The sequence below is a fragment of the Coloeus monedula genome (genome assembly GCF_965178545.1).
Source record: "Coloeus monedula genome assembly, chromosome: 22".
Taxonomy (NCBI): Eukaryota; Metazoa; Chordata; class Aves; order Passeriformes; family Corvidae; genus Coloeus; species Coloeus monedula.
Genome location: NC_138802.1, coordinates 1,073,651 through 1,089,037, shown reverse-complemented (window position 1 = coordinate 1,089,037; position 15,387 = coordinate 1,073,651). Strand labels below are relative to the sequence as shown.

Genomic DNA, 15,387 nt, shown 5'->3' with positions numbered 1-15,387 from the left:
ATAAGGAGGCTAAACAGGAGAATAAAGCCTTTTTCTGGTATTTCTGGAATTGCTACAGGATTACTTCACACTGCAACAGAAAAATGGCAGGCAAAGTATCTGAAATTATTCTGGTGATGAAAAAATGCAGACAAATTAATCCCACAGCCTTGTCATTTGCATTATTCACTATTCCACTTTAAGGTACACAAGCAAAACTGGACAGCCAAATATTTACTGCAGCCTTTATTCTGCAATGTCTTCCTGTAGCAAAACTGCTGTACATTTTGGCTGAAAAAGACTGGGAATTACAGAAAGCAGAAGTGAGGCCTGTGGGCAAAAATAGGAAGCAGAGATTATAAACAACCTGTTGTAGGTCAAAGGTTATTTGTAGATCAGTTACCACAGGGGCTAAAAAAATCCCTGAGCCCAAACCCATCAACATGATACTTCCCACAGCTCAGACTTAATATTTAGTCTTCTCTGTAGTAAAAAATTAAGACCTAATGAAACAAAAATATAACACTTGAAAAATGAGAGCTTGTGTGAGGTTTAACACCACTTGCAAAACTTTTACAAAAACCCTAAGCCTGCTCTCCAAGCTCCAATGTAAGAAGTTAAGTAGCACAAACAGGGGCAGGCACCTGCCCCCAACTCTCCATTTTTCCGTTTTTCTTTTCCTTCCCCTGCAAAATGTTTTTCTCCATCACAAAAAACCCCCCACGTTTCATATTTAAAGTATAAATTTAAATTTGTAAAAACGCAATATAATTCACAGTTGCTGTAATTCAAACTCAGAAGAGGACTTTTGCCCCTCAGTAACTTTACCATCAGCAGAATTCATTTCTAAAAGCAAACACTGATTTGTTCTAAATCCTTTCTGGGAGATATTCTGAAGAAAAGAGGAAAGGCATGGTATGTGTTGGGTTTGTCAGATGCTGATAAGATCCATACTATTCCAGCTTTCCTTCCCAGCTGCCACCTTTCCAGCACTGGGCCTCCATGCCTCAAAATCCAACAGAATGCTCAAGTCCACCAACACCTGATCTGCAATTTAAGTTTTCTTTCTCACCAAAATGAGTGAACTTGTAATTGCCTCATCCTCCCCTTCCTTTTTAACTCACACAGTGTTACTATTTACCACCCAAAGATTTGTGTTATCACAGCACTGTCTCACAAGAACCTCCTAGAGGAGAATGGAAACATCCTACAGAAACTGAGAGGTTTTAAAATATTTTTACAGCAATACTCTTCCCCGGTGCACATCCAGACTCCACACCACGTACAGAAGTCTAAACAATCAGTGATGCTTTAAATCAGCGGTTTCCAGATTGCTAACATACTGCTAGAAAATAGTCCAACTCCATTTCCAAGAAGCTACCTCCCTTCTAAATCCAGAACAAAACCGAAACCACTTTCCCAAACCCTCCCCGCAGGTAAAGGACACCTCCACAACAGAAACCGAAGCTCTTTTAGGACAAATGGAAAAGCGACTGGGTTCCCAAGACTTCCCAGACCGTCTCCTCTGCAGGAGCCCCCCACCAGTCCCTGTCCGTGTCCCCGGAGCCCTGCCGGGATTTTGGGTGCAGTGATAGGGTTACATAACCCTGAGAAGTTCGTAGAGCCACGGATCCATCCCCGCACACGAGTTCCAGGGAACGGGAAGAGTTAAACACAGCCCGGAACCGTGCGGGTCGCAGGCGCAGCGCAGACCTCGGGCTGCCCGGTCCCACCGGGTGTTGTTTTGGTTTAGGTTTTCTTTAATTACCCGATGCCACTCGAGTCCGACCGGGTGACACAGAATGTATTATCCCGTCATAATGTCAGAATTTAAAATTAGATTTGGTCTCCATAAATACACTTCACCCAGGCTCAGTGGCTCCGTCCAGCCATGACGATTATTTTATGTAACATCTTTCATACCCCACGACCTAAAATCTGCACTAAAAATCAGCAGCTGCCTTGGCTGGCTGTGGATTTCTCTTCCGTTTATCTGAGGAGAATTCGGGGTAAAAAGGAAAGAGTTTCGCAAGATCAAACAGCGAAGCAGCGAGAGAAAAAGCGAATTACATAAAGTCCAAATGTACTTACGGTCTCCTTATTGGGAAGCAACTCCTTTCGGATTCTGAAGAAGTTCTTGCCGTACTGCCTCAACCCCTTAATAAACCGCTTCTGTGATAAAAGATAACAAAAACAGCGTGTCAACAGCAGCAAGAAAAAATTATTTAAAAAAGATTTTAAAATCCCCCAAACGGCTGCTGTGAATCGGCAGAGGAGCCGAGCGGCGCTCGGAGCCCAAGGTCTGTCGGGGAAGCGAACGCACCTACACGGCTGCGAACGGGGGAAAGGCTTAGCAAAGACACCGAAAAATCCCAACCGCATCCCCCTTCCACGTCCAACTTCCAGCGTTCGGAGCTTCACGAAAGTCGGTGCCACAGTCGGTGCCACAGTCGGTGCCACAGTCGGCGCTGCCGGAGCCGCTCCGGGCCGGCTCGGCGGCCGGGCAGCGCAGGGAAATGCGCAGCGCCGGGCTCGGGGCGCCGAGCAGGTGCCGCAGGGGTTAAAGGTTCGCAGCCCCCGCGTTCCTCCGGCGGGGCTCGCAGCGGGCCGGGGCCGGGCAGGCAGCGGGAGCGGGGCCGAGCCGGAGCCGAGCCCGCGGAGCAGCCGCGCAGGGCCGGGCGGAGGCGGCGGCGCCCAGCGTGTGATGGCGGCGGGGCTGGGCGGGCGGCTCCGCGGGGCGCGCCGCAAAAGGCGGCCTGGATCGCCGGCCCCCCTCAGCCGCGGGCCCGGGCCCGGCCCCGGCACCGCCGCCGCCGCCTCCTCCGCCCGCCGGGCTCGGCCCCGACACCGCCCCCGGCAGCCCCGGCAGCAGCCGCCGCCCGGCCCCGGCCCCCGGCGCTGCCTCTGAGCGGCTCCCCGGCCCCGAGCGGCCCCCGGCCGCCAGCAGCGCTCCCTGCTCTGCTCCTGCTCGTCCTCTCCCCAGCACCTTCCCTCGGTACAGCCACGGCCGGGGGGCACCGGCCGGGGGGCACCAGCCGGGGGGCACGGCCACGACCCCCTCACGACCCCCAGCACGAACCGGTACCAGGAGATTTAAGACTAAACAAAGTGCCTTTCTCTGGTAGGGACAATCTTTCTAGAGAAGGACTTCATCCTTTCCTATGTACACCAAAATAAAAAGGCTTTTTTCCATTCCTATAAACACCGTACACAGGTATAAACAACAAGCAAATACCAAATTCTGCCTGCAAAACCGGTAAGGGATGTTGAGTATGTGGGCCCTCGTATTCTAGGGAAAGGAGGGAAATAAGAATTCATAATTCGCTATAAAGAAACAAGCAAAAAAATAGAAGGCCTTTTCTATTCCTGTAAACACTGAGCACAGGTATAAACAACGAGTAAATAACAAATTCTGCCTGCAAAAAAAGATAATGGATGTTGAGTACATGGGCCCTACTATTCCAGGGAAGGGAGGGAGATGAGATTTTATAATTCCCTAAAGAGAAACGAGCCTCAAACTGGCTTCATGTAATTTGGATCACATCTTTTTGCAAACACCTGCTTGAAGGAGGTAGGCAGTGATCAGAGGCTTCTATGTTGTGAAGGGCATCAGGAATCCCAGAAAGGTTAATTCACTGCTCAAACAGCGCTCTCAGCACCTCAGCAGCCCCCACCACAACCCTGGATGCGAGCGAAGAGGCTCTCCAGAACCTCCTGCTCAGGATTCTGCGGGTTTGCTCCCACAGGGATCTATCCTCACCTAACCCTGACCCTCAAAACCTACAAGACTGCAGAATTTGCCAAGAACGTGCCCAGGGGCACGGAGACGAGAATTAACCACCAGTTGTAAAGGCTTGGAGATTACACTCCCTTCCAGTGCGTGATTTACTCATACCCACCTGCTCCTTCAAAGCAGCCAACGCAGCACCCGGAATTGAAGCGTTTAAGGGGTGCCAGAGCTCCCAAACACGGAAAATTTTACTGATAGCAAGGTACCAGCCTGCAGACACAGGCAGAAGTCACGCAGGTACCTACAGAGCAGGACATTGAGTGCCCACAGAGAAAAGCTGGTCCCTAAAGCACTCATATACTCATTTTTACCATGTGAATTTTCCCGAGGAATTCTCATTATGCTGGGGTGGGTGGACCACTGCCCTGGCACCACAACCCTCTGGCTGGTGCTCTGGGCAAAGGAAGGTGGCAGCAGCAGTGACAAACACACCCCAACACCTCTCCCCACATCCCAAAGAGCAGTGCAATCCCTGTCTGCAGGAATTCACAAAGGATGGAAACCAACTAAATGGAGAAACACCTAAAGGCAGGCACTCCAAAGGGAACTGTGGGGTGCTCTCAGTCCCTGGCTCTGCCATCGCTGCCTCCTGGGCTGGAACAGAGGGACGGTGCCCCTGCAGCACCACTTCACAGTACACACAGGAAAAGGTGACAGAAAAAGCTGTAGGGAATAAGGAGAAACCAGAGCTGGAACATTCCAATCAATGATGGAACAGCTCAGGGAAACAGGAGAGAGAGCGCAGTCTGGCATAAAATGAGAACACCCAACTGCCTATTCCTTATTTTGCCCAAGATGCACTTGAATTTCTTAGGGGACCATTTAGTTTATTTTTTAAGATTCCTTTTAACCAAACTATCTTATATTTGGTTTGTGTTGTGATTCAACTCTATTAATAAAGCCTGTGACGAACTGTTTTCCTTTGACCCCCTGGAATGTCAAAAATCACTACTGGGAATGCAAGCCTAGCATAGAGCCCATCTAAATAACAGAATTGGAGGAACCTTGGAATGCTGTTCCAAATTTCCAAGTAGGAATGAAGTCAATCCTTCTGGGCAGTTCTGCTGTCACCTTTACTGATGTCGTGCAGCATTATCCCTGGGCCATTGAGGCACTGTGAGGTATCCAACTATAAAGGAGCTTTGTGCCTCTTGGAAAGGCAGGAGAGGGACCCTTCTTAATATACAAAGCACACAAAAATAATTTCAGAAACTGAGACAGAAATCCTAAAGCTTAACAATTAATTTTTAAAAACATTTTCAGATTTTCCTTCCTAGTCTAGTCTTCCATTAATTCATCATGTCCCATTCTCACTGCACCAAGAACAGCTACTTCTTTTCTCCAAGTCAAGCCCAACACAGACCTCAAAATGGTTTTAAATATAAAAGAACTAAATAGTTGCACACCAAATCAGAGGTGACCTGTTGCTCTCCAGTGTCTCACAAAACAGACTGCCTGACACTGATTGAATTTGCTCTCCTCTGCCCAAATGACATGCACCGAATTCCACGTCCGTGTGTTAATGCTGCAGGAGATGCTGCACTGCTCACAGGAGGCATCTGGGAGCAACAGCTGCCAAGCTAAAATAGCCTCACAACACAGGGTTGGGGGAGCAACGAGGCTCAGACCTATAGATAAGTTTAGATGAGAAGTGGAAGTGGCTTTGGAGCACAGTGGTTTCATTTTTACAAGTACATCATTTGGATTTTTAGGACAAACATTTCAATTTTACCACTTCTGTTGAACTTTAAAAGATTGCTTATGACAGGATTCTGTCAGCATTATTGTCTGTGCTGCTCACTGAAGACAAACTGTGCCACAATTAAAAAAGTGCTGTGGATAATGAGTGCTGTGAAGCAGCTTTAGGAAATCCCATGGCTTGTGGGGCGGTCGGTGCTGACAGATGCAGTTCTGCTTTATGGAGTGGTTTCCATGGCTATTGACCAGCCCCAACACGAGGCCTCCTAATACCATTTGATAATTTGATGAAATGCATTAGATGCTGCAGCATCCTGCGTGTAAACAGGGAGCTATAAATAACCCAGGGAGAACAAGGAACAAGCGTGTTAATGTTTGCCTGTGTGTTACTTGCAGGTCCCATATTTTATCCCGAGGAACAAATCTCCTGACAAGATACACAAAGCCATTATGCTGTGCCTGACAGAGCTCAGCTGGCACGTTTGTCACGGGGCTGGCAGTGCCAGTGCAGAGCTGGGGCTGAGCTCGTGCGTCAGGGTTTCCATTATCCCGAGATTACAGCCTGGCAGGAGGAACTGGCTGCTGCAAATCCTGCACTCCGGCTTTCACTGGGAACTGAGCTCCCAGTGTGCTCCTCTACCTCCAAAACCCCAAATAAAGCTGGTGCTGAAAGCATGGACCCGTAACACCCACTGCAAAGACAACCTGTTTAATCAATGCTAGGATTTCCGACTGAAACCTGCAGAAAGGCAGCACAACTCTGATGAACCTGCAAATTCATCACTGCTACTAACGTGTCTCTTCTGAGGTGGTGCTTCAGTCGAGTTTAGATCAAATGGATTTTCTCTACGAAATTCCATGTGCTGTTTCATTCCCCTCCTATGACTTCCACCTGGGAAATGAGTGAAGAACATTGTGTAATGCAAAACATTTACAAACACACAGGGCCTTTTCTGATCTTTCTCAATCCGGGAAATAAGGATTTTATTTCTCAATCTTTGTAAAAAAAAAAACAAACTAAAAATAATTGCCCTCTTTAGCTTACATCCAAGAACAGCAAGTTCTTCTCTCAACCTTTTCCTTAATTCTAAGCAAATAAAATGGAAGATTTTGCTATTTTGAAAGTAATAGGTTTAGTGCATTTCTGGAAAGGCCCAAGGTTTTCTAGGCAGATGTCAATGGAAGTTGTCACCACCTTCCATATTTAATATGCCTTTTTAAGTGTTATAATGAATATGCTAGGAAAATTAATGGGGTTTTCATAGTTAACAGCAAACAGAGGAAACAGAGGTATCCTGAGAGTTTCATTATGAAGACCCACCCTAAAGATATCAGGTGGCTCTTACACAGACCTGTGTTAGATCTTCACTCAGGCCCTGCTGCTGGAGAACGGGGCTGCTTCCACCTCCTCTCAACTGCAGATTGTGAAAAATAGTGCAAAATACATCCTAACCCCAAATTTAGCTTTCTTTTAACAGAATCATAGAACGGTTTGGGTTGGAAGGGCCCTTAAAGATCATGCAGAAACAACCCCCTGCCATGGGCAGGGGCACCTTCCACTAGACCAGATAGATCAGAGATACTGCTCTGTTTATTTTCCTGACAGTTTTTTAAAATGAAATAATTCCATTGTGTCAAGACAAAATTATCCTTTAACTTTTGTGGTATTTTGAAAATAAAATTATGTTTTCACCAAGTTCTCTCACTCAAAGACACGGAAAACCAAAATATTTTGACGGTATTCATTAGATACCACTCTCTATGGCAAGGCATGAATGTTCCCACTGGAAATTCACAGCCCCTCTCCAGACTGCACCCCTGGTCACCCACACATGACAAAAACCTTACACTCCCCAGGCCATCTGCCCCTGAGATCAAGTGTCCTCTATAAACAAACTGACAAGGAATAGATCAGCTGAAAGCCTCCAAGGTGCCCAACAATTTGCTCTCCCCCCTCCCAACTGGATCGCTTTGTTTTCCTGAAAAATTATACTGAAAAACGAGAGCCTGCCTCGAAGTGTGGGGGATTCAACCCAAAGCTTGGCGGCAGAGGCACCTCCCAGCCTGTGCTCTGAGTACCCACAACAGCCAGAGTCATTAACAGCCTCCCTCGAGGGAATGCCAAAAGATCCTGCAATGATAATGACCCCCCTTCCATGGAGCTGCTTTTGTTGGGAACAATGGAGCTCCCATGGTACCTCTCGCTGGCTGGAAATATTGGTATTAAGTGAGCGTGAGCACAGCTGTGTGTAAATGACATATATAAACAGATTAGATTTGTGTATTTATACTGGATGCAAACACATTAATAGCACATTTGCATACCCAGTTGGCTAAATGAGATTGCATGCAGAGCAGGATTACTGGTTACAAACACATTTATTTAGAATTTTCAATAAAGTATTTATATTGCCATTCAGGAGGTCAGAGTGGATTCATCATCCTTTTTCTCCTCTTTGCCTTCTCAGACACACACAAATGCTCTTGTCAACATGCTTTGCACGGATTGCCCATCCCTCTTCACAACTAGGCTGGGAAAAGGACTCCAGCCAGCAGAAGGAGCTGAACTGAGGTCCTCAACCTAAAGGCTGCCCCAGTTTCCTCCCATTTACTTTACTGAAGGTGATGTTTCAAGGGGGTGAGAGTTCTCCATGTGACCACAGCACGAACTACTACCCAAATGCCAGTTTACAAAACTCCTCTCTCCCTCCTCTGTTTAATGCCAGGGATCAATGCAAGAGTCTGCATGAAAGGCAACATGATATTGAAGGTGACACAACAGCTCTCAGACGTTTCCAGAGCTGCAGGAGAACTCAGCTATTCCTTCACCCCAGGCCTGGAGCTGTCAGGGTGTTGCTAACCTTTTGTGCTGACCCCAGCTGTATTTTCCCATCAGGATTTTACCAGAGCTATTTTTATAAAGAGACAGATTTCAGGTTCACCCAAAGCACCAGGCAAAGCTTCGATTCCCGTTCTGCACTGTACCTGTGTCTGTGAGGGAGTCTCGATGGGAAAGAGAAAACAAAACAGGAAAAAAAAAATCAATTATGTCTAAACGAGGAGCTTTCTGTTTGCTCTAATTGCACCCTGATTATCGGCTCTGGGCTGTGCATCCCGGATAAAATGCTCCCAAGCCCTCCCTGCCCGGCCCCGCGATAAATCATCCCCGACCTGCTCCGAGAGGCACCGGCCCCGCCGGCTTCGGCCCGGGTTGCCAGGCAACCTGTGCAGCAGGGATGCAGGGATGGATGCAGGGACGGAGGGATGGAGGGATGGGAGCTGCTGACAAATGTCCGAGGGCTGCACCGACAGCCTTGTCCCGGTGCCTCCCCGCCCCTGCTCCGGGCGCGACTGCACGATCCAACTCCAAAGGCTTTTGTGAGGAACACGCGCTCCCTGCTCCATTCCACTGCCGGCTGTTACCGGGAGGCAGCGATCACCCGGCAGCGATCACCCAGCGTATGGCAGCAGAAATGTGATCCCCTAAACGAGATAAAGTCAGAAACCCGACCCGAGCCCAGCCCCGCAGTGCCACGGCAGCAGCTGATGCTCGGATCAAACCCTGCCTGGGCATTAAAGCAGCAGCAGCAGCAGCAGCAGCAGGAAAAAAGGAAACCTGACTTTCCTTTTCGGCAGCTCTGGAAGGGGTGGTGGATAAATAGCCTCGACTCCTGGAAGAACAATTCCTGGATTATTCCAGGCATTATCAGTGATGTCACTGCCGATGGTCCCACATTTCAGCAGGGGCTGAAGAGGCAGGCAGAGATGAACCCTCTTGTTTGAGACCTGCTCCGTTTGCAATTTCCTCTTTTCCACTAACAGAAGAGCGCGAAGAGGAGGCATTCCCTTTTCCAAACCAATGGCACCGCACAGAGGGGCGAGTGGCAGGAGGACCTTCCAAAGGGAGCAACAAGTGCTGGGCCTCCCTCGGGACTGTCCTCCAACAGCAGCCCGGACAGGCAGCTCCTCATTCCATTCATCAAAATCACTTCCACCAGCAAGAAATCCAGTTGGCCAACCCAGGCTCATATTGAAATGCCCAGGACAGAGCTTGTGCTGACAGACAGATCCACCTGTGCAGGTGGGACAGGCGGATCCAGGTCTGGCAGCATCCAGCTGCTCTCCCCGGGCAGCTGCCCTGCCCTCATCTTCACGAAGCTGTGGCAAGTGAAGCAGCTTTCACACAGCGAGTCCCAGGCTCACCCCTTGGGTGGGCACCAACCTTAAGCCCCCCCCAGACTGGAGACTGCCCTCACTGACTTTAAAAAAGAGCTTTCAGTCTATCAAACGTTCTCTGTCTCCTGCAATCAACAGTTTCTCAGTGTTGAAAACAAAGCTAAAGTGATTTGAGTGTGTTTTTTTACATAAATGATTTTTTTAAAGGTGCCTTCTAAGAGTTAAACAGAACAAAGGTCTGGCACATTCGTGACCCAGGAAAGCAAAACAATGTGCTGCTGACAAGAGACAACAGAAAGCTTTTGATTATACTTCAGATTGCCTTTTCTGTACACAAAGAGATTAATTTCTGATTGTTATTTTAAACTGCTGTTAAAATGCTAATATACAAAAAGCCTTCTTGTACATCAAAACGAAAGAGCAACTAAAAAGCAAGAGCTGGATATGTTCCTTTTCAAGGACATGCCTCCTTTCCCCCATGGCATCTCAAAGTACCTCCCTTTAAAACAGGTAAGTAGAAGAAATTCAGCACTCAACCTGCAAACTTCAAGCTAAATAGAAGAAGAAAAAAGCTATTTGTTTTCATTTCTTAAACTTCTGTTCACCCAGACTTGGTACAAGTGCATTTTCTAAAGCGATAATTCATAGTTCCAATTGTTGTTGGGTTTTTTGAACATGATGGAACCAGTCACGGTACAGGAGCCAAAAGCAGGGATAAAGATACATCCAAGCAGTGAGAAAGAGAGCACAGCACTGTCCTCCCAGACCCCCTCTCCTCCTGAGCAATGGTTCTCACGCATCAGCTGGGAATACTGACCTTTTTCTTTCCTCACATACTCTGAATCCCAAAAATACACTCCCACTCAGGCTTTCTCCTTAAACATCAGAACATTGCCTTTTTCTCCATCTCTTCCAGCAGAATATCCTCTTTCTGTTACACAGACCATACAAAGTGCAGCAAATGCACATCCACTGTTATGCAAGGTTGGAGTTGACTCTAACTGGGACATTTTTGGTCCTTTTGGTCCATTTGAAACACCAAGCACAAAAAAGCACCACTCAGGCCACCGGAAATATCCTGTGTGATCCTTCAAGGCTCAAACACAGCGTTTCCAGGGGAAGTTCCTTACTGCAGAAATGCTGTTCCCTTGGGATTTCAACCATTATTGTCAATTACTCTGGAGGCAGTTTCTGCTCAAACAGGGATTTTAATGCAAATGGCAGAAGGAAACAAATAAAAGCACTTCAAGAGCCCCCAGACTTTGGAGCAATGAACAAATCCAAGAATAATGAGACAAAATGCAAAGTATCCCTGTAGAGAGGCAGGTATTTCTGTAGGTGCCTTCCCAGGTAAATCATTAACAGAGGGGCTGTGACTGCAGTGATGCCCAGGATGGAATTCAGGCACTCAGATACAAATTCCAGTTTTTGACCCTCGCCAAAATGACACCAGGCAACCTCTGGAAACTCCCTAAATTCCTCTCAGAGTAAGTCTGCCACTAGCTGCAGTGGAGTGAAAAGACACCTGAGTGTGCAAAGAAGAAATACTGGTGATGGCAAAATCAAATTCCAGCCTGAGGGACACATCCTCAGTGAGGGAGAGAATGGGGCCAGTTGTGGAAAAGGGACCACAAATAAGAGAGGAAATTATTGAAGATTTGAAAATGAAGGACCAGAAATGCAGCTGCAATGAAGGCGAACACTGGAAAGGAAACCTTGAAGGTGGATATTGGGGAAGGGAGGCAAGGGGGAAGTGGTGCTGAGACTGGGATTACCTCCCCAGACACGTAGAACTGGACAATACCTCCCATAACAGATAAATGAAATATGCACCCTAATAAACCAGAGGTGCCCTCTTTGCCTTCCCCAATTTGTGGCAAATGGGATGTTTGATTTGAGCGCTGAAGTTATTCCAGAGCAGTGGAGGGGAATGTGCTGCCATGTCATTTATCAGCTCCTCTAAATGCATAAAGCCTGGCTGATCAATCTCCCCACGCAGCCTAAAAGCCATATAAATCTGAGGGATGCTGTGAGAGGGCTGGGGGGAGGAGGGAAGAACAAAAGGATAGGGAAACCCACGGTGGAACAAGCACAGGGGTAGCAGGGGAGGTGTCAAGAGGCTGTAAAAGCTGAAGCACAACCACAAAGCCAAAAGCTCTGCGAGCCCTCACCACAAAACAGTCAAAACCACGAGGCACAAAGTACAAAACCAACGCTGGGCAGGAGCAGAGAGCAGCAGTTTTTAACTGCAGCCTCCTGGGCAGAGATCAGCACTGTGACACAGCTCTGAACACGGGGAAAGGAGAGGGAAGCTCCCCACGGGCAGGGAGGGCTGGGCACGGCACCCACGGCACTCCGGGCTCCCAGGAGCTGCTCGGGGCTCAGCGGGGCCAACCGGGGCCGTCTGTGAAGGGCTCAGAGTGGAGCTCCTCAGTGGCCAAGGAACAGACCCCGGCTTTCTCCCACACCCACATCTGAGTCTCCTTGCAGCTCATACAAAACCCCTCACGCTGGCTCTGCGAGCAGCATGGGGCCAGGCTCGGCCAGGAAGCCTTTCCAGCTCCAGCAGCATTCACAGAATCCCAGAATGTCCCGAGCTGGAAGGGACCCTCAGGAGCATTGATCCAACTCTGATCCCTGCCCAGAACACCCCAGCAATCCCACCCCGTGCCTCCTGGAGCTCTGGCAGCCTCGGGCCTTGCCCATTCCCTGGGGAGCCTGGGCAGTGCCCAGCACCCTCTGGGGGAAGAACCTTTTCCCACTGCAAGGTGTGGAGCTTCCCTCCAGATCAAGTCCTTATTGCTGTCAAATTCCTTTCATGGCACTATAATCATTAGCTCTACTGGCACTGCTGTCCTTGTAACTCATTAGGGATCCAGGATGGATGCAGAAAATGATGAATATTTAGTCCCTATTCATCTACTACAGAAGCAGCCTATTATCAAACAAGTGACACCTTTACAAACTTAAATTAAATAATGGCTCCCATGGAGGATTCCGAGCCCCTGACAGGATGGCAAGTGATTTAAGTAACATAAAGCTGAGCAACTGGTGATGGATCACGGTTTTCCATGTGCTCTGTTACAGCCTGTAATAGAACAAATGATCATTTTTCAGCCTAATTGAATGTGGCCGCCCTGCTCGTACACAGAAGAGACAAAGCTTGATAATTTGCTTCATTAAAATGCATTTTTATGTCATCGGAAAGATTTAAAAAAAAAATTGGTTCTGTTGATAGGGAAGATTAGAAAAATAAAATTTATCATGCAAACAGCACTTGCAAATGAGGTGTATTTTGGCATTCATACTGCTTATGTTGTGCAAGAAAGATAAGCCCTGAGCACTAAAGCACACAGAGCATCCACATTGTGACAGTAATCAACATTTCTTCAATAGGAATTATGTCACTACACTCATTTGAAGAGCATTTTGTCATTTGCTGCTGCAATGGCCACTGGGCCAGACTAAATAGTTCTCAGCTAAGCTGTTGGGCAGAACACAGAGAATGCAGTGACATTCAGAAAGTTTGGGGGTTTGGGGCTGTCAGCCTCTGTGTTCAAACAAAAAATCAAAGTCAAGACTCAGACAGAGACCCAAACTACCAGGGAAAAAAAAAATTGAAAAATCAAATATCATCTTGTCAAGTTGCAGACAACGCTGTCATCTGTCTGCACTTGCTTTGTTTTAGGGGTTGGGGTTTTTGTGTTTGTAAAGCAATCTTGTTAGGAACAGCAACTTGCCATTCAGACAGCAAACAACTCCTCCAAAACAAAACAGACATTTGCCACGTCAAGTAATCCATTCCCAGGCTCTGTGAGTTTAATAACGTGTAATTCCAACATAAGCATTTGAAAAAGAAACACTTCTACCTGTATCAACTTGGACTAAGCCAAAATCACTTGGAAGGCAGCTGCAGATTTCTATCATACACGTAACACAGAAAAATATCAAAGCACTTCATTATTTGTTACTATATTCCAATTGCACTTTTAGGTGTTGAGGAGGTGAGGATCCTGTAGATATATTAAATATCTTAACACCTGCAAGACAGATAAACTCAAGCAAACTACTGAAATGACAGCACTGAAATAGCCTTAAATCAACCCAAGAGCTTTGGATGGTGCCATTAATAAAAGCCAACAAACCAGTCACCCCTCATTAACTATTAGAAAAAGTGAACTTTAAATCACACTATTTATAGCACTTCCAAAACACCACCAACAAAAAATACCTGAAAACGGGTAGGTATCCAGCATTTCTTCTATTTAAATTATAAAACCATTTTCAAAAGCATGAAGAAACCCATACAATCCTAGAAGTTGGGGTAATGCACACCAACGAGCATCAGGCAGAAATCCCTCTCAGGTAATTTACTGTATTTGATTCAGAATGGGCAGCAAACTGTGAAATGTATCTTATGGACACCAGCAGCCTTTTAAAAGCCAACCACAGCATTAATGAGTGCAGATTATCTTAACAAATTCAATTTAGAATTTGGAAATTAAGTTATGTACAAAGAAATGGGGAGTAAATAAATCAGTTTTACAATTAAACCAAGATGTAACCTCCCACCCCCAAAATTCAGACACAGGGCAAAGAGGTTTCACCACAACCACCAGAGGTGAATTACAATCCCTCCCTCTGTCCTCTTGCTATGACAAAAGCATTAAGCTCAGAAAATCCTGACTTTTGATGATCCTGTACTCCCAGCTGCTCTTTAGAATGTCATGACTCAGTTTCCTTTTGGAGAAGAACAGGATATAGCAGGAGGTTATATTTAACCCAGATTCCGGATCCCTGAGCAGATAAAATCTGGATAAAAGGTCAGGGCGTTGTGGGCAGGAGCTGTGCCAGTGACAGGACATCACCCAGAGGGTCCAGGCAGGAACCTGGGGTTGTTCTGTCCCCAGCACAGGGCCCGGGCTCTGTTCCAGCTGCACAGCTCCTGCTCTGTCCACGGGGCTGGCAGAAACCCACGGACACTGAACTGACTCCTGCTGCTAAGGAACATCGAGGGACAGCTCCTTTGGCCCTCTCCATTTATAAAACCACCACTCTGCCCTCTGGGAGGACAAATGCAATCCCTGACATCCCCCAGCGCCCGTTCCCATGTTTAAATGAACACACAGAGATGATGGAGAGCGCCAGGAAGTGCAAGTGAGCTCCATTTTTAAGATGCCCTTGAAAATGAGATGAAAAACACGGTTCCGACAATCAACCACTGGCGTATTTATTAATCTTCCAAGCAGCAGATCCCTTCCCCTTGGCAACAGGGAGCTGAGGGGATGTGCTGCTGGATTGCAGACCTGGCTCTGGAAAACACACCAGCACCTACGGACGGATGGTTTGGTGTGTGCTGGAGCTGCAGCTGGAGTTTCGCTTCCGTCCCACACAGAAACAGCTCCAGAGCCGTGGCGCCCGGCCAGGGCAGAGCTGGTGTGTTATTTTTTGGGATCAGCAGCACGGTAAGTGCTTAATAGTTAAAAATATTCCACATGAAGGCAGAGAGACAGCGAATCAAGAGGCATATGGCAATTCAACAAACCCCAAAATGATACTGTAAAGGCAACAGCAACTGCTCTGGCAGCTGGGCAGAGATCGGCATCAGGGAAAGCAGTGAAATCGCCCATTCTGAAGCCAAGGTCACTGCCGGGATTTATAGATTTATCCCTGAAGAGCCTTTGCTGAACATGAAATGCTGAAATAATTTTTTTTTAATCTCTCCCCCCGCCCCTTTGGGCTCC

General features: G+C 47.4%; 1 protein-coding gene across 3 annotated transcripts in view; it reads right to left on the bottom strand.

The window, feature by feature from the left end:
• RERE (arginine-glutamic acid dipeptide repeats) overlaps positions 1-15,387 on the bottom strand; it is a 119,000-nt gene that overhangs the window by 38,564 nt on the left and 65,049 nt on the right. For all 3 annotated transcript variants that reach the window (XM_082295535.1, XM_082295534.1, XM_082295533.1), the window contains exon 10: positions 2,071-2,151. In XM_082295535.1, the coding sequence (XP_082151661.1) occupies positions 2,071-2,151 (81 nt within the window). The remainder of the gene's footprint in view (positions 1-2,070; positions 2,152-15,387) is intronic.